The 26,422-nt window shown below is 52.5% G+C and overlaps 2 protein-coding genes across 4 annotated transcripts in view; one reads left to right on the forward strand and one right to left on the reverse strand.

The window, feature by feature from the left end:
- The window catches only part of pane1 (proliferation associated nuclear element), a 68,536-nt gene that overhangs the window by 38,908 nt on the left and 3,206 nt on the right, over nt 1-26,422 (reverse strand). Inside the window, exon 1 of one of the 2 annotated variants that reach the window (XM_072491970.1) lies at nt 16,836-16,937. The exons of the other annotated variant lie outside the window; for it this stretch is intronic. Within the exon in view, the coding sequence (XP_072348071.1) occupies nt 16,836-16,922 (87 nt within the window). The 5' untranslated portion in view covers nt 16,923-16,937. Of the gene's footprint in view, nt 1-16,835; nt 16,938-26,422 lie in introns of those variants that run through there. 2 annotated transcript variants of the gene reach the window in all.
- The window catches only part of LOC140403813 (small integral membrane protein 45), a 136,366-nt gene continuing 126,761 nt past the window's right edge, over nt 16,818-26,422 (forward strand). The window contains exon 1 of one of the 2 annotated variants that reach the window (XM_072491973.1): nt 16,818-16,956. The gene's annotated coding sequence lies outside the window, so the exon portion shown is untranslated. Of the gene's footprint in view, nt 16,957-17,021; nt 17,398-26,422 lie in introns of those variants that run through there. The other variant, XM_072491974.1, reaches the window with a different exon arrangement.

Here is a 26,422-nt window from a genome sequence, read left to right on the forward strand (position 1 = left end):
CGGACCCGTTACACCGCAGGAGTTACCAAACTCAGAACCGGGCCCGGCACCAATCAGCACGCCATCTCACCGGCCCCGTTACACCGCCGGAGAGACTAAACTCAGAACCACGCCCGGCACCAATCAGCACGCCATCTCACCGGCCCCGTTACACCGCAGGAGAGACTAAACTCAGAACCACGCCCGGCACCAATCAGCACGCCACCTCACCGGCCCCGTTACAACCGCCGGAGAGACTAAACTCAGAACCACGCCCGGCACCAATCAGCACGCCACCTCACCGGCCCCGTTACACCGCAGGAGGGACTAAACAAGAACCACGCCCGGCGTCAATCAGCACGCCATCTCACCGGCCCCGTTACACCGCCGGAGAGAATAAACAAGAACCACGCCCGGCGCCAATCAGCACGCCATCTCACCGGCCCCGTTACACCACAGGAGAGACTAAACTCAGAACCGCGTCGGGCGTCAATCAGCACGCCATCACACCGGCCCCGTTACACCGCAGGAGAGACTAAACTCAGAACCGGGCCCGGCACCAATCAGCACGCCATCTCACCGGCCCCGTTACACCGCAGGAGTTACCAAACTCAGAACCGGGCCCAGCACCAATCAGCACGCCATCACACCGGCCCCGTTACACCGCAGGAGAGACTAAACTCAGAACCGGGCCCGGCACCAATCAGCACGCCATCACACCGGCCCCGTTACACCGCAGGAGAGACTAAACTCAGAACCGCGTCGGGCGTCAATCAGCACGCCATCTCACCGGCCCCGTTACACACCTAGGCGACACTAAACTCAGAACCGGGCCCAGCACCAATCAGCACGCCATCTCACCGGCCCCGTTACACCGCCTGTGGGCATCCAAATCAAGATGCTGGACACTGTCTGAACTCTGCAGGAAGCAACAGCACACGAACAGCGGCCAATATCTGAATACCCAGGCGCTAGACACCAGAACCGGGAACATCTCGGTGACCAGAGGGTTGGTGTGTGCACGGGGGAGGGGACTAGTGCCAGGTCCCGGTGACGTTATGAGCTGGTATCTGGGGGGACAGGGTCTCAGCTCTGGTGGCTGGGGTGTGTTGGCAGGGCGTGTTGGATGGCACCCTGAGGGATGGTAGGAAACCCAATCCAATCAGTAAGGCAGCTCCTTTAAAATTTCAGGAGTTCAAATTAATTTAAATTAATCTAAAATTGTGCAGTGTGGGTTAACAAGGGCTGCCCCACCCACTCACATAACTGGTTGTCAGTTAAGTGTCAGACACTTTAATCTACTTTGGTCTAAAAGCAGGTGGGGGAGGGAAGTCAACTCAGGCCAATTTAAAAAGAGCAACTTGTAAACTCATTCCCAGTGAGTTCTCCCAGTGAGCCAGAGAAGACACAGCCAGAGTGAGACAGCAAAGAGTGAGATTGGGAATTTGAAGCTAGGTGGGAATTCAAAGCTGGGTTGGGAGGAGGTGCTTTTTAAACCCTGGTAAATGACTGGTAAGAGGTTTTTCTTTCATTGCCTAATTTATTTATTTTTTCTTTCGTTTTTTGGAATTGTAGTTGTATAAGTTAACCTGAGGTTTAAGACATGGCAGGAGATCCCAGACCCGTGTCATGCTCCTAGTGTGCGATGTGGGAGCTCAGGGACACGTCCACTGTCCCTGGCTCCTTCACGTGCAAGAAGTGTGTCCAGTTGCAGCTCCTGTTAGACCGCTTGACGGCTCTGGAGCTGCGGATGGACTCACTTTGGAGCATCCGCGATGCTGAGGACGTCGTGGATAGCACGTATAGCGAGTTGGTCACGCTGCAGGTGAAGGTACTGAGGGAGATAGAAAATGGGTGACCAACAGACAGAGCAAGAGTAGGAAGGCAGTGCAGGTATCCTCTGCGGTCATCTCCCTGCAAAACAGATATACCGCTTTGGATACTGTTGAGGGAGATGGCTCACCAGGGGAAGGCAGCAGCAGCCAGGTTCATGGCACCGTGGCTGGCTCTGCTGCGCAGCTGGGCAGGGAGAAGAATGGCAGGGCTATAGTGATAGGGGACTCGATCGTAAGGGGAATAGACAGGCGGTTCTGCGGACGCAATCGAGACTCCAGGATGGTATGGTTGCCTCCCTGGTGCAAGGGTCAAGGATGTCTCGGAGCGGCTGCAGGACATTCTGGGGGGGGGAGTGTGAACAGTCAGCTGTCGTGGTGCACATAGGCACCAACGATATAGGTAAAAAACGGGACAAGGTCCTATAAGCTGAATTCAGGGAGTTAGGAGTTAAACTAAAAAGTAGGACCTCAAAGGTAGTAATCTCAGGATTGCTACCAGAGCCACGAGCTAGTCAGAGTAGGAATGTGAGGATAGATGGGATGAATGCGTGGCTTGAGAGATGGTGCAAGAGGGAGGGATTCAAATTCGTAGGGCATTGGAACCGGTTCTGGGGGAGGTGGGTCCAGTACAAACCGGACAGTCTGCACCTGGGCAGGACTGGAACCGATGTCCTAGGGGGGTGTTTGCTAGAGCTGTTGGGGAGAGTTTAAACTAATGTGGCAGGGGGATGGGAACCAATGCAGGAAGTTGGAAGGTAGTAAAACAGGGACAGAAACAAAAGGCAGTAAGGGGGAAAGTGTAAGGCAGAGAAGACATAGTCAAAAATCAAAAAGGGCGACAGTACAAGGTACAGTGACTGAGGGGAGCTCAGTGAATAGGACCAGGAATACTAAAAGGAATAAAACGGGGAGTAAAAACATTAATGGTAAGCGACGCGGCAGGTTGTTACATGAAGATATGGGTTCAACGACAAGGAAAATTAGGAGAAAGCTTAAGAGGAAATATAACTTAGGAGAGATTACTGATGGAGGTTTTAAGATTCAAAACAGAGGTATAAAAGCCAACATAAGTGTACTTTACCTGAATGCTCGTAGTATTCGGAATAAGGTAAATGAGTTGATCGCGCAAATCATCGTGAATGAATATGATTTAGTGGCCATTACTGAAACATGGTTAAAGGATGGTCACGACTGGGAGTTAAATATCCAAGGGTATCAAACTATTCAGAAGGACAGAGTGGATGGTAAGGGAGGTGGTGTAGCTCTGTTATTTAAGGATGACATCCGGGCAACAGTAAGGGATGACATCGGTGCTATGGAGGATAAGGTTGAATCCATTTGGGTGGAAATCAGGAATAGGAAGGCGAAAAAGTCACTGATAGGAGTAATCTATAGGCCACCAAATAGTAACATTATGGTGGGGCAGGCAATAAACAAAGAAGTAACTGATGCATGTAGAAATGGTACAGCAGTTATCATGGGGGATTTTAATTTACATGTCGATTGGTTTAACCAGGTCGGTCAAGGCAGCCTTGAGGAGGAGTTTATAGAATGTATCCGCGATAGTTTCCTAGAACAGTAAGTAATGGAGCCTACGAGAGAACAAGCGGTCCTAGATCTGGTCCTGTGTAATGAGACAGGATTGATTCAGGATCTCATGGTTAGGGATCCGCTCGGAAGGAGCGATCACAATATGGTGGAATTTAAAATACAGATGGAGGGTGAGAAGGTAAAATCAAACACTAGTGTTTTGTGCTTAAACAAAGGAGATTACAATTGGATGAGAGAAGAGCTAGCTAAGGTAGAATGGGAGCAAAGACTTTATGGTGAAACAGTTGAGGAACAGTGGAGAACCTTCCAAGCGATTTTTCACAGTGTTCAGAAAAGGTTTATACCAACAAAAAGGAAGGACGGTAGAAAGAGGGAAAATCGACCGTGGATATCTAAGGAAATAAGGGAGAGTATCAAATTGAAGGAAAAAACATACAAAGTAGCAAAGATTAGTGGGAGACCAGAGGACTGGGAAATCTTTAGGGGGCAACAGAAAGCTGCTAAAAAAGCTATAAAGAAGAGTAAGATAGATTATGAGAGTAAACTTGCTCAGAATATAAAAACAGATAGTAAAAGTTTCTACAAATATATAAAACAAAAAAGAGTGGCTAAGCTAAATATTGGTCCTTGAGAGGATGAGAAGGGAGATTTAATAATGGGAGATGAGGAAATGGCTGAGGAACTGAACAGGTTTTTTGGGTCGGTCTTCACTGTGGAAGACACAAATAACATGCCAGTGACTGATAGAAATGAGGCTGTGACAGGTGAGGACCTTGAGAAGATTGTTATCACTAAGGAGGTAGTGATGGGCAAGCTAATGGGGCTAAAGGTAGACCAGTCTCCTGGCCCTGATGGAATGCATCCCAGAGTGCTAAAAGAGATGGCTAGGGAAATTGCAAATGCACTAGTGATAAGTTACCAAAATTCACTAGACTCTGGGGTGGTCCCGGCGGATTGGAAATTAGCAAACGTGACACCACTGTTTAAAAAAGGAGGTAGGCAGAAAGCGGGTAATTCTAGGCCAGTGAGCTTAACTTCGGTAGTAGGGAAGATGCTGGAATCTATCATCAAGGAAGAAATAGCGAGGCATCTGGATGGAAATTGTCCCATTGGGCAGACGCAGCATGGGTTCATAAAGGGCAGGTCGTGCCTAACTAATTTAGTTGAATTTTTTGAGGACATTACCAGTGCGGTAGATAACGGGGAGCCAGTGGATGTGGTATATCTGGATTTCCAGAAAGCCTTTGACAAGGTGCCACACAAAATGTTACTGCATAAGATAAAGATGCATGGCATTAAGGGGAAAGTACTAGCATGGATAGAGGATTGGTTAATTAATAGAAAGCAAAGAGTGGGGATAAATGGGTGTTTCCCTGGTTGGCAATCAGTAGCTATTGGTGTCCCTCAGGGATCAGTGTTGGGCCCACAACTGTTCACAATTTACATAGATGATTTGGAGTTGGGGACCAAGGGCAATGTGTCCAAGTTTGCAGACGACACGAAGATGAGTGGTAAAGCAAAAAGTGCAGAGGATACTGAAAGCCTGCAGAGGGATTTGGATAGGCTAAGTGAATGGGCTCGGGTCTGGCAGATGGAATTCAATGTTGACAAATGTGAGGTTATCCATTTTGGTAGGAATAACAGCAAAAGGGATTATTATTTAAATGATAAAATATGAAAACATGCTGCTGTGCATAGAGACCTGGGTCTGCTAGTGCATGTGTCGCAAAAAGTTGGTTTACAGGTGCAACAGGTGATTCAGAAGGCAAATGGAATTTTGTCCTTCATTGCTAGAGCGATGGAGTTTAAGACTAGGGAGGTTCTGCTGCAATTGTATAAGGTGTTAGTGAGGCCACACCTGGAGTATTGTGTTCAGTTTTGGTCTCCTTACTTGAGAAAGGACGTACTGGCACTGGAGGGTGTGCAGAGGAGATTCACTAGGTTAATCCCAGAGCTGAAGGGGTTGGATTACGAGGAGAGGTTGAGTAGACTGGGACTGTACTCGTTGGAATTTAGTAGGATGAGGGGGGATCTTATAGAAACATATAAGATTATGAAGGGAATAGATAGGATAGATGCGGGTAGGTTGCTTCCACTGGCAACTAGGGGGCATAGCCTCAAAATAAGGGGAAGTAGATTTAGGACTGAGTTTAGGAGGAACCTCTTCACCCAAAGGGTTGTGAATCTATGGAATTCCTTGCCCAGTGAAGCAGTAGAGGCTCCTTCATTAAATGTTTTTCAGATAAAGATTGATAGTTTTTTGAAGAATACAGGGATTAAGGGTTATGGTGTTCGGGCCGGAAAGTGGAGCTGAGTCCACAAAAGATCAGCCATGATCTCATTGAATGGCGGAGCAGGCTCGAGGGGCCAGATGGCCGACTCCTGCTCCTAGTTCTTATTTCTGATGTGAGAGGGGGGGGGGAGCCATGGGGGGCTGGAGGGTGTCGTGGTGGAAGCCTCTCATCCTTTCCAATTCCTTACAGATTCGTTTTGGAAGGAATAACAGGAAGACAGAGTACTGGGCTAACAAAGAACAAAGAACAAAGAAATGTACAGCACAGGAACAGGCCCTTCGGCCCTCCAAGCCCGTGCCGACCATACTGCCCGACTAAACTACAATCTTCTACACTTCCTGGGTCCGTATCCTTCTATTCCCATCCTATTCATATATTTGTCAAGATGCCCCTTAAATGTCCCTATCGTCCCTGCCTCCACTACCTCCTCCGGTAGTGAGTTCCAGGCACCCACTACCCTCTGCGTAAAAAACTTGCCTCGTACATCTACTCTAAACTTTGCCCCTCTCACCTTAAACCTATGCCCCCTAGTAATTGACCCCTCTACCCTGGGGAAAAGCCTCTGACTATCCACTCTGTCTATGCCCCTCATAATTTTGTATACCTCTATCAGGTCGCCCCTCAACCTCCTTCGTTCCAGTGAGAACAAACCGAGTTTATTCAATCGCTCCTCATAGCTTATGCCCTCCATACCAGGCAACATTCTGGTAAATCTCTTCTGCACCCTCTCTAAAGCCTCCACATCCTTCTGGTAGTGTGGCGACCAGAATTGAACACTATACTCCAAGTGTGGCCTAACTAAGGTTCTATACAGCTACAACATGACTTGCCAATTCTTATACTCAATGCCCCGGCCAATGAAGGCAAGCATGCCGTATGCCTTCTTGACTACCTTCTCCACCTGTGTAGCCCCTTTCAGTGATCTGTGGACCTGTACTCCTAGATCTCTTTGACTTTCAATACTCTTGAGGGTTCTACCATTCACTGTATATTCCCTACCTGCATTAGCCCTTCCAAAATGCATTACCTCACATTTGTCCAGGTTAAACTCCATCTGCCATCTCTCCGCCCAAGTCTCCAGACAATCTAAATCCTGCTGTATCCTCAGACAGTCCTCATCGCTATCCGCAATTCCACCAACCTTTGTGTCGTCTGCAAACTTACTAATCAGACCAGTTACATTTTCCTCCAAATCATTTATATATACTACAAAGAGCAAAGGTCCCAGCACTGATCCCTGTGGAACACCACTGGTCACAGCCCTCCAATTAGAAAAGCATCCCTCCATTGCTACCCTCTGCCTTCTATGGCCTAGCCAGTTCTGTATCCACCTTGCCAGTTCACCCCTGATCCCGTGTGACTTCACCTTTTGTACTAGTCTACCATGAGGGACCTTGTCAAAGGCCTTACTGAAGTCCATATAGACAACATCTACTGCCCTACCTGCATCAATCATCTTAGTGACCTCCTCGAAAAACTCTATCAAGTTAGTGAGACACGACCTCCCCTTCACAAAACCGTGCTGCCTCTCACTAATACGTCCATTTGCTTCCAAATGGGAGTAGATCCTGTCTCGAAGAATTCTCTCCAGTAATTTCCCTACCACTGAAGTAAGGCTCACCGGCCTGTAGTTCCCGGGATTATCCCTGCCACCCTTCTTAAACAGAGGAACAACATTGGCTATTCTCCAGTCCTCCGGGACATCCCCTGAAGACAGTGAGGATCCAAAGATTTCTGTCAAGGCCTCAGCAATTTCCTCTCCAGCCTCCTTCAGTATTCTGGGGTAGATCCCATCCGGCCCTGGGGACTTATCTACCTTAATATTTTTTAAGACACCCAACACCTCGTCTTTTTGGATCACAATGTGACCCAGGCTATCTACACCCCTTTCTCCAGACTCAACATCTACCAATTCCTTCTCTTTGGTGAATACTGATGCAAAGTATTCATTTAGTACCTCGCCCATTTCCTCTGGCTCCACACATAGATTCCCTTGCCTATCCTTCAGTGGGCCAACCCTTTCCCTGGCTACCCTCTTGCTTTTTATGTAAGTGTAAAAAGCCTTGGGATTTTCCTTAACCCTATTTGCCAATGACTTTTCATGACCCCTTCTAGCCCTCCTGACTCCTTGCTTAAGTTCCTTCCTACTTTCCTTATATGCCACACAGGCTTCGTCTGTTCCCAGCCTTTTAGCCCTGACAAATGCCTCCTTTTTCTTTTTGACGAGGCCTACAATATCACTCGTCATCCAAGGTTCCCGAAAATTGCCGTATTTATCTTTCTTCCTCACAGGAACATGCCTGTCTTGTATTCCTTTCAACTGACACTTGAAAGCCTCCCACATGTCAGATGTTGATTTGCCCTCAAACATCCGCCCCCAATCTATGTTCTTCAGTTCCCGCCTAATATTGTTTTATTAGTCTTCCCCCAATTTAGCACATTCATCCTCGGACCACTCTTATCCTTGTCCACCAGTACTTTAAAACTTACTGAATTGTGGTCACTGTTACCGAAATGCTCCCCTACTGAAACATCTACCACCTGGCCGGGCTCATTCCCCAATACCAGGTCCAGTACCGCCCCTTCCCTAGTTGGACTGTTTACATATTGTTTTAAGAAGCCCTCCTGGATGCTCCTTACAAACTCTGCCCCGTCTAAGCCCCTGGCACTAAGTGAGTCCCAGTCAATATTGGGGAAGTTGAAGTCTCCCATCACCATAACCCTGTTGTTTTTACTCTTTTCCAAAATCAAATGGTAAGATTCTTTGCAGTGTGGATCAGCAGGATCCTCTCCCATCGCCGGGATTGCCGGGGCAGCAGGATTCTCTCCCATCGCCAGGATTCCGGGGCAGCAGGACCCTCCCCCATCACCGGGATTCCTGGCAGCAGGATTCTCTCCCATCGCCGGGATTCCGGGGCAGCAGGACCCTCCCCCATCACCGGGATTCCCGGGACAGCAGGATTCTCTCCCATCGATTCCCGGGGCAGCAGGATTCTCCCCCATCGCTGGGATTCCGGGCAGCAGGATTCTCCCCATCGCCGGGATTCCGGACAGCAGGATCCTCCCCATCGCCGGGATTCAAGGGCAGCAGGATTATCTCCCATCGCCGGGATTCCGGGGCAGCAGGATTCTCCCCATCGCCGGGATTCCCGGGGCAGCAGGATTCTCTCCCATCGCCGGGATTCCGGAGCAGCAGGATCCTCCCCCATCGCCGGGATTCCTGGGACAGCAGGATTCTCTCCCATCGCCGGGATTCCCGGGACAGCAGGATTCTCTCCCATCGCCGGGATTCCCGGGACAGCAGGATTCTCTCCCATCGCCGGGATTCCCAGGGCAGCAGGATTCTCTCCCATCGCCGGGATTCCCGGGACAGCAGGATTCTCTCCCATCACCGGGATTCCGGGGCAGCAGGATTCTCCCCATCGCCGGGATTCCCGGGGCAGCAGGATTCTCTCCCATCGCCGGGATTCCGGAGCAGCAGGATCCTCCCCCATCGCCGGGATTCCTGGGACAGCAGGATTCTCTCCCATCGCCGGGATTCCCGGGACAGCAGGATTCTCTCCCATCGCCGGGATTCCCGGGGCAGCAGGATCCTCCCCATCGCCGGGATTCCCAGGGCAGCAGGATTCTCTCCCATCGCCGGGATTCCCGGGACAGCAGGATTCTCTCCCATCACCGGGATTCCGGGCAGTAGGATCCTCCCCATCGCCGGGATTCCCGGGACAGCAGGATCCTCCCCCATCGCCGGGATTTCCGGGCAGCAGGATCCTCCCCATCGCCGGGATTCCTGGCAGCAGGATCCTCCCCATCGCCGGGATTTCCGGGCAGCAGGATCCTCCCCATCGCTGGGATTCCCGGGACAGCAGGACCCTCCCCCATCACCGGGATTCCGGGGCAGCAGGATCCTCCCCCATCGCCGGGATTCCGGGGCAGCAGGATCCTCCCCATCGCCGGGATTTCCGGGCAGCAGGATCCTCCCCATCGCCGGGATTTCCGGGCAGCAGGATCCTCCCCATCGCCGGGATTTCCGGGCAGCAGGATTCTCTCCCATCGCCGGGATTTCCGGGGCAGCAGGATCCTCCCCCATCGCCGGGATTCCTGGCAGCAGGATCCTCCCCCATCGCCGGGATTCCGGGGCAGCAGGATCCTCCCCATCGCCGGGATTCCTGGCAGCAGGATCCTCCCCCATCGCCGGGATTCCGGGGCAGCAGGATCCTCCCCCATCGCCGGGATTCCCGGGGCAGCAGGATCCTCCCCCATCGCCGGGATTCCCGGGGCAGCAGGATCCTCCCCATCGCCGGGATTTCCGGGCAGCAGGATCCTCCCCATCGCCGGGATTTCCGGGCAGCAGGATTCTCTCCCATCGCCGGGATTTCCGGGGCAGCAGGATCCTCCCCCATCGCCGGGATTCCTGGCAGCAGGATCCTCCCCCATCGCCGGGATTCCGGGGCAGCAGGATCCTCCCCATCGCCGGGATTTCCGGGCAGCAGGATCCTCCCCATCGCCGGGATTTCCGGGCAGCAGGATCCTCCCCATCGCCGGGATTTCCGGGCAGCAGGATTCTCTCCCATCGCCGGGATTTCCGGGGCAGCAGGATCCTCCCCCATCGCCGGGATTCCTGGCAGCAGGATCCTCCCCCATCGCCGGGATTCCGGGGCAGCAGGATCCTCCCCCATCGCCGGGATTCCCGGGGCAGCAGGATCCTCCCCATCGCCGGGATTCCTGGCAGCAGGATCCTCCCCATCGCCGGGATTCCTGGCAGCAGGATCCTCCCCATCGCCGGGATTTCCGGGGCAGCAGGATCCTCCCCCATCGCCGGGATTCCTGGCAGCAGGATCCTCCCCCATCGCCGGGATTCCCGGGGCAGCAGGATCCTCCCCCATCGCCGGGGTTCCCGGGGCAGCAGGATCCTCCCCCATCGCCGGGGTTCCCGGGGCAGCAGGATCCTCCCCATCGCCGGGAATCCCGGGGCAGCAGGATTCTCTCCCATCGCCGGGATTCCGGACAGCAGGATTCTCTCCCATCGCCGGGATTCCGGACAGCAGGATTCTCTCCCATCGCCGGGATTCCCGGGACAGCAGGATCCTCCCCCATCGCCGGGATTCCGGGGCAGCAGGATCCTCCCCATCGCCGGGATTCCGGGGCAGCAGGATCCTCCCCCATCGCCGGGATTCCGGGGCAGCAGGATTCTCTCCCATCGATTCCCGGGGCAGCAGGATCCTCCCCCATCGCCGGGATTCCGGGGCAGCAGGATCCTCCCCCATCGCCGGGATTCCCGGGGCAGCAGGATCCTCCCCCATCGCCAGGATTCCCGGGGCAGCAGGATCCTCCCCCATCGCCGGGATTCCCGGGACAGCAGGATCCTCCCCCATCGCCGGGATTCCGGGCCAGCAGGATTCTCTCCCATCCCCGGGATTCCGGGGCAGCAGGATTCTCTCCCATCCCCGGGATTCCCGGGACAGCAGGATCCTCCCCATCGCCGGGATTCCCGGGGCAGCAGGATCCTCCCCATCGCCGGGATTCCCGGGGCAGCAGGATTCTCTCCCATCGCCGGGATTCCCGGGACAGCAGGATCCTCCCCCATCGCCGGGATTCCGGACAGCAGGATTCTCTCCCATCGCCGGGATTCCCGGGACAGCAGGATCCTCCCCCATCGCCGGGATTCCGGGCAGCAGGATTCTCTCCCATCGCCGGGATTCCCGGGGCAGCAGGATCCTCCCCCATCGCCGGGATTCCGGGGCAGCAGGATTCTCTCCCATCGCCGGGATTCCGGACAGCAGGATTCTCTCCCATCGCCGGGATTCCGGACAGCAGGATTCTCTCCCATCGCCGGGATTCCCGGGACAGCAGGATCCTCCCCCACCGCCAGGATTCCCGGGGCAGCAGGATCCTCCCCCATCGCCGGGATTCCGGACAGCAGGATCCTCCCCCATCGCCGGGATTCCGGACAGCAGGATCCTCCCCCATCGCCGGGATTCCGGGGCAGCAGGATTCTCTCCCATCCCCGGGATTCCGGGGCAGCAGGATTCTCTCCCATCCCCGGGATTCCCGTGACAGCAGGATCCTCCCCATCGCCGGGATTCCCGGGGCAGCAGGATCCTCCCCATCGCCGGGAATCCCGGGGCAGCAGGATTCTCTCCCATCGCCGGGATTCCGGACAGCAGGATTCTCTCCCATCGCCGGGATTCCGGACAGCAGGATTCTCTCCCATCGCCGGGATTCCCGGGACAGCAGGATCCTCCCCCATCGCCGGGATTCCGGGCAGCAGGATTCTCTCCCATCGCCGGGATTCCCGGGGCAGCAGGATTCTCTCCCATCGCCGGGATTCCAGGCAGCAGGATCCTCCCCCTTCCCCGGGATTCTCCAGAGGCTGCTCGCATGTCGCCCTGCACTCACCGGGCTGTCCGGGAGTGCCGACGTTAACAGGAAGGAGATCAACTGCCTGAACATCCAGCTGCTGTGGACCACCACCTGAAGATCATGCACGTGTGTGCCTGCTTCCCAGGGAGTGTGCCCGCTTCCCAGGGAGTGTGCCCGCTTCCCAGGGAGTGTGCCCGCTTCCCAGGGAGTGTGCCCTCTTCCCAGGGAGTGTGCCCGCTTCCCAGAGACTGTGCCTGCTTCCCAGAGAGTGTGCCCGCTTCCCAGGGAGTGGTCCCGCTTCCCAGGGAGTGTGTCCGCTTCCCAGGGAGTGTGCGGGAGGACCAGCGAACCATGTCCACATGTTCTGGGCATGTCCGAAGCTGAGGGGATTTGGGCAGGGGTTTGCGGATGTCATGTCCACGGTGTTAAAAACAAGGGTGGCGCCGAGTCCAGAGGTGGCGATTTTCAGGGTGTCGGAAGACTCGGGAATCCAGGAGGAGAAAGAGGCAGACGTTCTGGCCTTTGCTTCCCTGGTAGCCCGGAGACGGAGACTATTAGCTTGGAGGGACTCAAAGCCCCCGAAGTCGGAGACCCGGCTATCGGACATGGCTCGCTTTCTCTGTTTGGAGAAAATTAAATTCATTTTGAGAGGGTCACTGTTCATAGATTATCATAGAATTTACAGTGCAGAAGGAGGCCATTCGGCCCATCGAGTCTGCACCGGCTCTTGGAAAGAGCACCCTACCCAAGGTCAACACCTCCACCCTACCCCCATAACCCAGTAACCCCACCCAACACTAAGGGCAATTTTGGACACTAAGGGCAATTTATCACGGCCAATCCACCTAACCTCCACATCTTTGGACTGTGGGAGGAAACCGGAGCACCCGGAGGAAACCCACGCGCACACGGGGAGGATGTGCAGACTCCGCACAGACAGTGACCCAAGCCGGAATCGAACCTGGGACCCTGGAGCTGTGAAGCAATTGTGCTATCCACAATGCTACCGTGCTGCCCGTGCTGTACCGTGAAAGGAATAATCAAATTATTCCTTTCCAGATGATTATAAATCCTATCTCTTGTAAACCTTTCCAAGACTTTGCCCACAACAGAAGTAAGGCTCACTGGTCTATAGTTACCAGGGTTGTCTCTACTCCCCTTCTTGAACAAGGGGACAACATTTGCTATCCTCCAGTCTTCTGGCACTATTCCTGTAAACAAAGATGACATAAAGATCAAGGCCAAAGGCTCTGCAATCTCCTCCCTAGCTTCCCAGAGAATCCTAGGATAAATCCCATCCGGCCCAGGGGACTTATCTATTTTCACACTTTCCAGAATTGCTAACACCTCCTCCTTATGAACCTCAAGTCCTTCTAGTCTAGTAGCCTGAATCTGAGTATTCTCCTTGACAACATTGTCTTTTTCCTGTGTGAATACTGACGAAAAATATTCATTTAGCACCTCTCCTATCTCCTCAGACTCCAAGCACAACTTCCCACTACTGTCCTTGACTGGCCCTACTCTGACCCTAGTCATTCTTTTATTCCTGACATATCTATAGAAAGCTTTAGGGTTATCCTTGATCCTACCTGCCAAAGACTTCTCATGTCCCCTCCTGGCTCTTCTTAGCTCTCTCATGGCTATATTCGCTGCCCAGTAATAATTTCTAAAATTTGGCAGCGCCAGCCCGCCCTCTCCCCGGCTCCGCTCGAGCATTACCGTCCTTACCCGCAGGGTCTTGCCCGCCCAGACGAAGCCCGCGATCACCCTGTTGACCCGCTTAAAAAAGGACCGCGGACTAAAAATGGGGAGACATTGAAATACCAATAGGAACCTCAGGAGGACCGTCATTTTCACCGTTTGTACCCTCCCGGCCAGCGACAATGGGAGCGCGTCCCATCGCCGGAAATCGTCCTTCATTTGGTCCACTAGCCGGGCCAGATTCAGTTGATGCAGCCGGTCCCATTCCCGCGTCACTTGGATGCCCAAATATCTAAAACTACCCCCTACTGACCTAAACGGCAGCTCTCCCAGTCGGCCCTCCTGTCCCCTCGCCTGAACCACAAACATCTCACTCTTATCCATGTTTAGCTTATACCCCGAAAACCGGCCAAATTCCCCTAAAATCTTCCAAGATTTCCTCTACTGGGTCTGAAACGTACAGAAGCAGACCATCCCCATAGAGCAAAACCCTGTGCTCCACCCCATTCCCCCCCTGGACCAGTCCCCTCCAGCCCCTTGAAGCTCTCAGAGCGATTGCCAACGGCTCTATAGCCAGCGCAAACAACAGTGGGGAGAGGGGGCATCCCTGTCTCGTCCCCCGGTGCAGTCTAAAGTAGCCCGAAGTTGTCCTGTTTTTCCGCACACTTGCCATGGGAGCCTGATACAGGAACCTGACCCAGTCAACAAAGCCCGGCCCAAATCCGGACCGTCCCAGCACCTCCCACAGATATTCCATTCGACCCGATCAAAAGCCTTCTCTGCGTCCATTGCCCGTTTAAGAATCAGCGAAATCATTGCCTGTGACATCGTCGGGGGCAACGCCCCTCTTTCCCTCGCCTCATTGAACATCCTCATCAACACCGGCCCCAATATCCCAGAGAACGTTTTATAGAACTCAACTGGGGACCTTCAATTATTGATTTAAATACGACGGGCGCTCCCGATTCTGCTGCCCACCTCCCATGTTACTGGGGTCAGCCTGGGGGTGAGGGTGAAGGTGATGGGATGGGCAGCAGCCTGATTTCAGTTGCCCCTCGCCCCGCAGGAGACACGCCCACTGGGGACCTCAGGAGTGGGGAATCCTGGTGCTTTCCACATTCTGCAGTGGGGAGACATCACTGACTGCGACCAGGAGCCTCGGCAAAGGCTCTGATCAATAAACCACTGGAACTAAACTTTAAAGACTTTCATTTCTGTCGCACCTTCTCTCCCCCAGGGTGTCCCAAAAAGCATTTGACGGAAATATTGCCGCTGTTGTAACCAAGGAAACACGGCGGCCAGTTAGTACACAGCAAGATCCCAGGATTTGTTTTAGTTACGTTGACTAAGGGACAAGTGTTGGCCAAGGCAAAGGGGATGTCCCTTGGCGGTCCTTCAAACCAGTGCCCTTGAGATCTTTTACACCCACCTGAGACAGCAGAGGGGGACCTTTCTTCAATGGTCTGACCCACAGTGCAGACCTCCCTCGGTACCCTGCTGGCATGGCACCCTGGACACCGCTGGAGTGGGCCATGGACCCACACTGACGGGGATGTGGGACTGCTGCCCACTCAGCTGGCAGCTGGCCTAACACAAGCCAGTACCAGTCTTGCCTGGGATATTTGCTTTGATTTATTCTCACGTGTACCAAGGTGCAGTGTAAAGTACTGTTCTGCGTACAGTATTATGGGCAGCACGGCGGCACAGTGGTTAGCACTGCTGCCTCACAGCGCCGGGGAACCGGATTCAATTCCGACCTCAGGTGACTGACAGTGCGGAGTCTGCACGTTCTCCCCGTGTGTGCGTGGGTTTCCTCCGGGTGCTCCGATTCCCTCCCACAGTCCAGTTCAGTGCAGGTTAGGTGCAGGGAGTGGGCCTGGTTTGGGTGCTCTCCGGAGGTTTGCTGCAGACTCGATGGGCCGAATGGCCTCCTTCTGCACCGTAAGGACTGTATGGATTGCGTATGTGACAGAATGTCTTTGCTTTCTGTTGGAATCTACGTTGACTGTAAAATACATCAGCCTCAACTGCGCTACCTAATGAATCGACAGTAAAACCAGCTCATAAAAACTGGACAATTTCAGTCCATCCCTGTTTATATTCACTGTGTCTCTGAGTTTCAAGGTCAACCTTTGAATTGATGCTTCATCCCTCTCGCTGCCTCTCTGTCTCTCTGTCTCTCTCTCTCTCTCTCTGTCTCTCTGCCTCTCTCTCGCTCTCTCTGTCTCTCTCTGCCTCTCTCCCTCTCTGCCCCGCTCTCTCTCTGTCTCTCCCCCCCTCTCTGCCTCTCTCTCTGGCTCTCACTCTCTCTGCCTCTCTCTCTGCCCCCTCTCTCTGTCTGTCTGTCTCTCTCTCTGTCTCTCTCTCTCTCTCTGTCTCTCTGTCTGTCTCTCTCTCTGTCTGTCTGTCTCTCTCTGTCTGTCTCTCTCTCTGTCTGTCTGTCTCTCTCTCTCTCTCTCTCTCTGCCTCTCTCTGTCTGTCTCTCTCTGTCTGTCTGTCTCTCTCTCTGTCTCTCTCTCTCTCTCTCTGTCTCTCTCTCTCTCTGTCTCTCTCTCTCTGTCTCTCTCGCTGTCTCTCTCTTTCTGTCCCTCTCTCTCTGTCTCTCTCTGTCTCTCTCTGTCTCTCTCTTTCTGTCTCTCTCTGTCTCTCTCTTTCTGTCCCTCCCTCTCTGTCTCTCTCTGTTTGTCTCTCTCTCTGTCTCTGTCTGCCTCTCTCGCTCTCTCTGTCTCTCTCTCTCTCTCTCTCTGTCTCTGTCTGTCTCTCTTGCTCTCTCTGTCTGTCTGTCTCGCTCTCTCTGTCTCTCTCTCTCCTCAGCACCACATGGAATAGCTCGGCAAGCTGGTTACCCTGGCAACCGACAGATGAAAAATCTCTCCGGCCATGAATAAAAGCTCTGATTTGCTGAGACGAGTCTTCGGGGAGGGATTTTTCATGCTGGAGATTTGCCAGATTGGTGGTGTGTTGGAGAAAGGAGAGAGAAACAGGCAGGGAGGGGGTGGGGGGAGTTGTGGAAAGGAAGAGAGGGGCTGCGGGAGCATTGGCAGGGGGCTCACTGAGGCCTGAGTGCCAATCCCACCTCCTTCTGGCGCCAGGTTCCATCTGATCCACAACTCACCTCGTTAAGCTGGAAAATGGGACCTTGAAGAGGACACAGGAAGTGGCTCTGCTGGTGTAACCTCCCTGCTTCCTCGCCCAAATCCATCTCGGGACAGCAGCCGCCCTGGTCTCTACATCGAGTAAGTCTGCATTGGGTCAGCTGGCCTGTGTTGCTGCATGCGTTCTGTCCTTAGAGTGACATCTTCCAGTGGCTTCGCTTTCAGAAGGAGCAGGACATGTCGACATGATGGTTTACTCTGAATTGAAATCGCTACGCGGAGGACCTGAATCTGTCTGAATTACTGTCCTGCCCCTGATACCCAGTCAAATGTAACACAGCAACATTAATGCCTGGTGTTTGTTGGAAATGCAGGTCCAGTCTGTTTGGTACCGAAGGTTAGAGAACTGTCAAAGAAAGATTACAAATCCCCTTTAATTCTCAGACATCGTGCATTTAGAGATAACTTTTAACAAGCTCAGGATATCCAAAAATATTTGCCATCCTTTCATCCTCTCAACTGCGGAATCAACCTGGTGAATCTCCTCTGCACACCCTCCAGCGCCAGTGCATCCTTTCTCAGGTAAGGAGACCAAAACTGAACACAATACTCCAGGTGTGGCCTCACTGACACCTTATACAATTGCAGCAGAACCTCCCCAGTCTTAAACTCCATCCCTCTAGCAACGAAGGACAACATTCCATTTGCCTTCTTAATCACCTGCTGCACCTGCAAACCAACTTTTTGCGATTCATGCACTAGCACACCCAGGTCTCTCTGCACAGCAGCATATTTTAATATTTTATCATTTAAATAATAATCCCTTTTGCTGTTCCTACCAGAATGGAAGGCCTCACAATTTCCACCATTGAACTCCATCTGCCAGACCCTTGCCCCCTCCCTTAGGCTATCTATATCCCTCTGCAGACTTTGCTCAACACTCATCTTAGTGTCGTCTGCAAACTTTGACACATTACACTTGGTCCCCAACTCCAAATCATCTATGTAAATTGTACGTTAGTGACTACGGATCACAATTTCAAAATGGTCAGCAAGAGAGCTAAGAGTGAGATGAGGAGAAACGTCTTCACTCAGAGAGTTGTTGAGGTTGTGCAGCTGTACAGCGGGAGGACACACTGGAAGAAGCAAGTCATGAGGCACTGTGGGTAGAATTCAGAAACAGGAAGGGGGGGGCGGGATTCACGCCGGCCCCCGGCGATTCTCCGACCCGGCAGGGGGTCGGAGAATCCCGCCCCCACCAGCTGCCGAATTCTCCGGCACTCCGGCACCGGCTGGCAGCGCCCCCCCCCCCCCACCCCCCGGCGATTCTCCAGCCCGCGAAGGGCCGAAGTCCTGCCCGTTCTATGCCGGTCCCGCCGGCATAAATTGGAGTTGGTCCCTTATCGGCGGGATCTGGCGGCGCGGGCGTGCTCCGGGATTCTTGGGGGGGCGCGGGGCGATCTGGCCCCAGGAGGTGCTCCCACAGTGGCCTGGCCCGCGGGCGGGGCCCACAGATCCGCGGGCGGGCCTGTGCCGTGGGGGCACTCTATTCCTACACGCCGGCCGTGTATGTCTCCGCGATGGCCGGCGCGAAGGTGAACCCCCCATGCACATGCGCGGGGATGACATCAGCAGACGCTGATGCTCCCGCGCGTGCGCGGACCCGCCCCGGCTGGCAGAGGCCCTTCGGCCCCGGCTGGCGGGATGGCAACCATTCCGGTGCCGTCCTAGCCCCTGAAGGTGCGGGGGATTCCATACCTTTGGGGTGGCCCGACGCCAGAGTGGTTCCCGCCACTCAGCTACGCCCTTTCTGCCCGCCCCGCCGATTCCCGGAGAACCCCGCCCGGGGGCAGTCACTATGATGGGGGTGTACTACAGGCCTCCCAACAGCCCACGGGACGTTGAAGAACAGATATGTGAGCAGATTGTGGATAGATTGTTGTAGTGGGAAACTTTAATTTTCCTCAGGGTCTGGATGGTGAGGAATTTGTTAAGTGTGTCCTGGAAGGTTTTTTGGAATAATATGTGGATAGTCCAACTAGAGAGGAGGCTAAACTGGACCTAATATTAGGGAACGAGCCCAGCCAGGTCATCAAAGTTGCTGTGGGAGAACATGTGGTCAGCAGTGACCACAATTCGGTAAGCTTTCGGATACTCACGGAAAAGTCGAGTGTTGTCCTGGGGTTAAGGTGCTAAACTGGGGGAAGGCTAACTACAACCAGATTAGGCCGGATTTGGAGGCTGGTGTTTGGCGAGGCTGTTTGAGGGGAAATCCACATTTGGCACGTGGGAGTGGCACTATTGATGGCAGCGCAGGACAGGCATGTGCCAATGAAAAGGAAAGACAGGCGAGCCAGGATTCAGGAACCATGGATGACCAGGGAAATTGCGAGCATAGTCAAAAAGAAAAATGATGCATACATGAAGTCTAGGCAATGAAAAACAGATGAAGCGCTTGAAGAATACAGGGAAAGTAGAAAAGAGCTCAAACAGGGAGTTAGGAGGGCAAAAAGGGGTCACAAAATGTCCTTGGCTGACAGGATTAAGGAGAATCCTCTGGTAATACCAGGTATTGCAGTACCTGAGAGGTGGATGACCATTGGCTAGACCCAGGAGTCTACCATTGGCTGATGTACATAGCTCCGCCCTGAGAGGCGGAGTATAATAACCAATGCCGTCCCAGCAGCCTTCACTTTCTGTATCGAAGCTGCTGGGTTCAGTTCTAGCAGATTAAAGCCTATTAGTTATGACTCACCTTGTCTCGAGAGTAATTGATTGCGCATCAAATCCCAAGGCATTTTATACGTATTTTAGGAACAAGAGGGTATCTAGAGAAAGAGTTGGCCTACTCAACGACAAAGGAGGGAAATTATGTATAGAATCAGAGGAAGTAGGCGAGGTCCTTTAATGAGTATTTTGCATCGGTATTCACAAAGGAGAGGGACATGGTGATTGGTGGTGTCTCAGAGGGATGTGTAAACACGTTAGAACAGGTCGTTATTACGAGGGAGAAAGTGTGTGTTAAAAAGCATTAAGGTAGACAAATCCCAGGGCCAGATGGCATCTTTCCCAGATCACTGAGGGAGACAAGGGATGAAATCGCTGGGCATCTAACAGAAATCTTTGTGTCCTCATTGGCCGCAGGCGAGATCCCAGAGGATTGGAGGATAGCCAATGTTGTACCATTATTTAAGAAGGGTTGCAAGGATAATCCGGGTAATTATAGGCCAGTGAGTTTGACGTCAGTGATAATGAAATTGTTGGAAAAGATTCTCAGAGATAGAGGGCGGGATTCTCCACGAACAGGCGGGGCGGGAAACTCCGACGCAAAGGAGTGGCGTGAACCGTTCCAGAGTCGGGCTGCCCCGGTATCCTCCGCACCTTCAGGGGCTAGGCCAGCGCCGGAGTGGTTTGCGCCGCGCTGGCCGGCGCGGAAGGGGCTTGATGCCATGCCAACTGGCGCCAAAGGGTCTCCGCCGGCCGGCGCGAGTTGGTTGGCATCATCCCAGTGCATGCGCAGGGGGTTCATCTCCGTGTCGGCCATCGCAGAGGTCCACAGCAGCCGACGCGGAGGAATAGAGTGCCCCCACGGCACAGGCCCGCCTGCAGATCGGTGGGCTCCGATCACGGGCCAGGCCACCCTGGGAGCGCCCCCAGGGCCAGATCCCCCCCGAGGACCCTGGAGGCCGCCCACGGAGCCGGGTCCCGCCGGTAAGTACCTATCTTAATTTACGCCGGCAGGACCGGCCTAAAATGCGAGGCCGCGAGGCCCATCGCGGGCTGGAGAATTCGGACGGCCCCGGGGCCCATTGCTTCGCGCCGGTCCTCGCCATTCTCCGAGGCGGGCGGCGCGATTCACGTCGGGTGGATTTGGGGGGGGCCGGAGAATTCGGCGGTCGGCGGGGGTGGGATTCACGTCGGAGAATCCCACCCAGGATCTATGCACATTTGGAAGTGAATGGTCTTTTTGCAACAATGCTAATCCTACCAACTGTCCTGGCTTGACACAATTCACACCTCTTTAACCTGGGGTTACCCCATCTCTGGCTCTGTAAAGACTTAATTACCTGCAAATGCTCGCATTCAAAGTCTTGCATCTTTGAATTTGTCTAGAGACATGTTTCTGCAACCTACCTCTCCATTCACCTGAGGAAGGAGCAGCGCTCCGAAAGCTAGTGACATCGAAACAAACCTGTTGGACTTTAACCTGGTGTTGTGAGACTTCGTACTGTGCTCACCCCAGTCCAACGCCGGCATCTCCACATCATGGCTACCATCGACACCGCAAACTGCCGGCTCAAAGTAGAGAGGATCTCCAGGAAGATCGTGCATATAGACACTGACATTAAGTTTCTACAAAGTTGCAAGAAAGCAGACAAGATCCCGAAAGGCGACAGATCACAAACCCACTCAAGTCAACCTACAACACAGACTACGCTGAGAGACTCTGCCGTCACACCTCTCACACTCCTCAACCACCTCGTACACCAGCTCTACAGCAGACGACGCAACCTGGACACCAAGATAGAGGCCATATTCTCAACTTGCTCTCAGGACGCAGCAGACCAGCTGCGGAACACCGCCAAACAGATGAGACAACAATACTATGCCACCTATATGCACACCAAGAACAGGAAGCTTGGGAAACTCGGCATCACCACCAGCAGCAACCAAGCCTCCCCTGGTACCACAGTAGAAAACAATACAGGGAAATCTATTGCCAACTTGTCGGACTACACCCTTCAACCAGACAAAATCGAAGTCCTCAGCAGAGGGCTCAATTTCTGCACCACCACCAAAATGGACCCCATCAGTCTCGCGGCAGACACGGAGGAATTCATCAGGCGAATGAGGCTCCGGGAATTCTTCCACAGACCCCAAGAGGCCGCCAGTGAATCCAATGAGACAACCGAAAGAGTCGAATTGGACCCCTCCGGAAGGCCGCTGCCCTAGACTCGACATGTATGTTCAAGCTGTCAGGAGTCGCGCCAATGCCAGATTCATCAGTCGCATTCACAAGACAGCCCCGTACGTCACCCAAGTACAACGCAATGCCATCCGCGCTCTCAAGACCAACCGCAGCATCGTCATCAAACCAGCAGACAAAGGGGCCACCGTCACACTGAACAGAACGGACTACTGCAAAGAGGTGTACTGACAACTCAACAACCAGGAACACGTCAGACAGTTACCCGCAGATCCGACCAAGGAACCCACCAACTCAACAGATTGATCAACACCTTGGATCGAGAGCTTCAGAGCACCCTACATGCTCTCATCCCACGTTGGAGATCTCTCGGCAGGAAAAAAGCAGGAAGGCAGTGCAGGAGTCCCCTGCGGTCATCTCCCTCCAAAACAGGTATACCGTTTTGGATACTGTTGGGGGAGATGGCTCACCAGGGGAAGGCAGCAGTAGCCAGGTTCATGGCACCGTGGCTGGCTCTGCTGTACAGAGGGAGGAAAAAAGAGTGGAAGGGGTATAGTCCTAGGAGATTCAATTGTAAGGGGAGTAGATCGGCGGTTCTGTGGTCGAAAACGAGACTCCCGAATTGGTGCATATAGACACCAATGATATAGGTAAAAAACGGGATGAGGTCCTACAAGCAGAATTTAGGGAGTTAGCAGCCAAGTTAAAAAGTCGGACCTCAGAGTTAGTAATCTCAGGATTGTCAGAGTAGAAATGAAAGAATAGGCAGGATGAATGCGTGGCTTGAGACATGGTGCAGGAGGGAGGGGTTCACATTTTTGGGACATTGGGACGGTTCTGGGGGAGGTGGGACTACTCCAAATTGGACGGTCTACATCTGGTCCGGACTGGAACCAATGTCCTTGGGGGTGCTTTTGCTAATGCTGTTGGGGAGGTTTAAACTAATGTGGCAGGGGGTGGGAACCAAATGAGGAGGTTAGTGGACAGTAAGGAGGTAGTAACTAAACCCTGTAAGGAACTAGATCATGAAGTCAGCGTGACTAAGGGGAAGAGGAGGCAGGGAGCAGATGATGAACGCAAAGGTGGTCTGAGGTGCATTTGTTTTAATGCAAGAAGTGTAGTAGGTAAGGCAGATGAACTTAGGGTTTGGATTAGCACCTGGGAGTATGATGTTAGTGCTGAAGGAGGGCACTATGGAGGACTCGAGCAGTGAGGCGATATGGGCAGAGCTCAGAAATAGGAAGGGTGCGGTAACAATGTTGGGGCTGTACTACGGACCTCCCAACAGCGAGCGTGAGATAGAGGTACAAATATGTAAACAGATTATGGAAAGATGTAGGAGGACAGGGTGGTGGTGATAGGAGATTTTAATTTTCCCAACATTGACTGTGATACACTCCGTGTCAGAGGTCTCGATGGAGCAGAATTTGTAAGGGACATCCAGGAGAGTTTTTTAGAGTAGTATGTAAATAGTCCAACTCGGGAAGGGGCCATACTGGACCTGGTATTGGGGAATGATCCCGGCCAGGTGGTTGAAGTTTCAGTCGGGGATTACTTTGGGAATAGTGATCACAATTCCATAAGTTTTAGAATACTCATGGACAAAGACGAGAGTGGTCCTAAAGGAAGAGTGCTAAATTGGGGAAGGCCAACTGTACCAGAATTCGTCAGGAGCTAGGGAATGTGGATTGGGAGCAGCTGTTTGAAGGTAAATCCACATTTGATATGTGGGAGGCTTATAAAGAGAGGTTGATTAGAGTGCAGGACAGACATGTCCCTGTGAAAATGAGGGATAGAAATGGCAAGATTAGGGGACCATAGATGACGGGTGAAATTGTGAGGCTAGCTGAGAGGAAAAAGGAAGCATACATAAGGTCTCGGCGACTGAAGACAGACGAAGCTTTGGAAGAATATCGGGGATGTAGGACCAACCTGAAACGAGGAATCAAGAGGGCGAAAAAGGGTCATGAAATATCTTTAGCAAACATGGTTAAGGAAAATCCCAAAGCCTTTTATTCATATATAAGGAGCAAGAGGGTAACCAGAGAAAGGATTGGCCCACTCAAAGACAAAGGAGGAAATTATGCGTGGAGTCAGAGAAAATGGGTGAGATTCTTAACGAGTACTTTGCATCGGGATTCACCGAGGAGAGGGACATGACGGATGTTGAGGCTAAGGATGGATGTTTAAATACTCTAGGTCAAGTCGGCATAAGGAGGGAGGATGTGTTGGGTATTCTAAAAGGCATTAAGGTGGACAAGTCCCCAGGTCCGAATGGGATCTATCCCAGGTTACTGAGGGAAGCGAGGGACGAAATAGCTGGGGCCTTAACAGATATCTTTGCAGCATCCTTGAGCATGGGTGAGGTCCCGGAGGACTGGAGAATTGCTCATGTTGTCCCCTTGTTTAAGAAGGGTAGCAGGGATAATCCAGGTAATTATAGACCGGTGAGCCTGACGTCAGTGGTAGGGAAGCTGCTGGAGAAGATACTGAGGGATCGGATCTATTCACATTTGGGAGAAAATGGGCTTATCAGTGAAAGGCAACATGGTTTTGTGCAGGGAAGGTCATGTCTTACCAACTAAATAGAATTCTTTGAGGAAGTGACAAAGTTGATTGATGAGGGAAGGGCTGTAGATGTCATATACATGGACTTCAGTAAGGCGTTTGATAAGGTTCCCCATGGTAGGCTGATGGAGAAAGTGAAGTCCCATGGGGCCCAGGGTGTACTAGCTAGATGGATAAAGAACTGGCTGGGCAACAGGAGACAGAGAGTAATGGTGGAAGGGAGTTTCTCAAAATGGAGAACTGTGACCAGTGGTGTTCCACAGGGATCCGTGCTGGGACCACTGTTGTTTGCGATGTACATAAATGATCTGGAGGAAGGTATAGGTGGTCTGATTAGCAAGTTTGCAGATGACACTAAGATTGGTGGAGTTGCAGATAGCGAGGAGGACTGTCAGAGAATACAGCAGAATGTAGATAGATTGGAGAGTTGGGCGGAGAAATGGCAGATGGAGTTCAATCCGGGCAAATGCGAGGCGATGCATTTTGGAAGATCCAATTCAAGAGCGGACTATACGGTCAATGGAAGAGTCCTGGGGAAAATTGATGTACAGAGAGATCTGGGAGTTCAGGTGCATTGTACCCTGAAGGTGGCTGCGCAGGTCGACAGAGTGGTCAAGACGTCATACAGCATGCTTGCCTTCATCGGACGGGGTATTGAGTACAAGAGTCGGCAGGTCATGTTACAGTTGTATAGGACTTTGGTTCGGCCACATTTGGAATACTGCGTGCAGTTCTGGTCGCCACATTACCAGAAGGATGTGGATGCTTTAGAGAGGGTGCAGAGGAGGTTCACCAGGATGTTGCCTGGTCTGGAGGGTGCTAGCTATGAAGAAAGGTTGAGTATATTTGAAAGTGATGAATTCAGAGGGCTATGAAGATAGGGCTGGGGAATGGGACTGGCTAGGTTGTTCTTTTGGGAGCCGGTGCAGACACGATGGGCCGAATGGCCTCCTGTGCTGTAAATAACAAAATAACAATAATCTGCTTTCCCATTTTTGCTACCAAAGTGGATAACCTCGCATTTCTCCAAATTATACAGCAGCTGCCATTCATTTGCCCACTCACTCAACTTGTCCAAATCAGACTGAAGGATCTCTGTATCCTCCTCACAGCTCACCCTCCCACCCAGCTTGGTGTCTGCTGCAAATTTGGAGATATTACATTTAGTTCCCTCATCTGAATCATTATATTGTGAATAGCTGGGGTCCTAGCACCGATCCCTGTGGTACCCCACTGGTTACTGCCTGCCAACTTGATAAAGACCCGTTAATTCCTATTCTTTGTTTCCTGTCTGCCAACCAGTTTTCTCTCCATCTCAATACACTGCCCCCAATCCCATGCTCTTTAATTTTCCTCTAACCTCTCATGTGGGACTTCGTTGAACCCTTCTGAAAGTCCAAATATACCACATCGACTGGCTCGTCCTCATCAACTCTACTAGTTTTGAGATGCATTTTGGAAGATCTAATTCAAGAGCGGACTATACGGTCAATGGAAGAGTCCTGGGGAAAATTGATGTACAGAGAGATCTGGGAGTTCAGGTCCATTGTACCCTGAAGGTGGCTACGCAGGTCAATAGAGTGGTCAAGAAGGCATACAGCATGCTTGCTTTCATCGGACGGGGTATTGAGTACAAGAGTCGGCAGGTCATGTTACAGTTGTATAGGACTTTGGTTAGGCCACATTTGGAATACTGCGTGCAGTTCTGGTCGCCACATTACCAGAAGGATGTGGATGCTTTAGAGAGGGTGCAGAGGAGGTTCACCAGGATGTTGCCTGATATGGAGGGTGCTAGCTATGAAGAAAGGTTGAGTAGATTACACAGAGGGTGGTGGGTGCCTGGAACACTTTGCCAGCGGAGGTGGTAGAGGCGGGCACGATAGCATCATTTAAGATGCATCTAGACAGATATATGAACGGGCGGGGAACAGAGGGAAGTAGATCCTTGGAAAATAGAAGACAGGTTTAGATAAAGGATCTGGATCGCCGCAGACTGGGAGGGCCGAAGGGCCTGTTCCTGTGCTGTAATTTTCTTTGTTCTTTGTTCTTTGTTCTAGTTACATCCTCAAAGAATTCCAGTAGATTTGTCAAGCCTGATTTTCACTTCATAAC

This window comes from Scyliorhinus torazame, chromosome 29 (assembly GCF_047496885.1).
Source record: "Scyliorhinus torazame isolate Kashiwa2021f chromosome 29, sScyTor2.1, whole genome shotgun sequence".
Classification (NCBI taxonomy): Eukaryota; Metazoa; Chordata; class Chondrichthyes; order Carcharhiniformes; family Scyliorhinidae; genus Scyliorhinus; species Scyliorhinus torazame.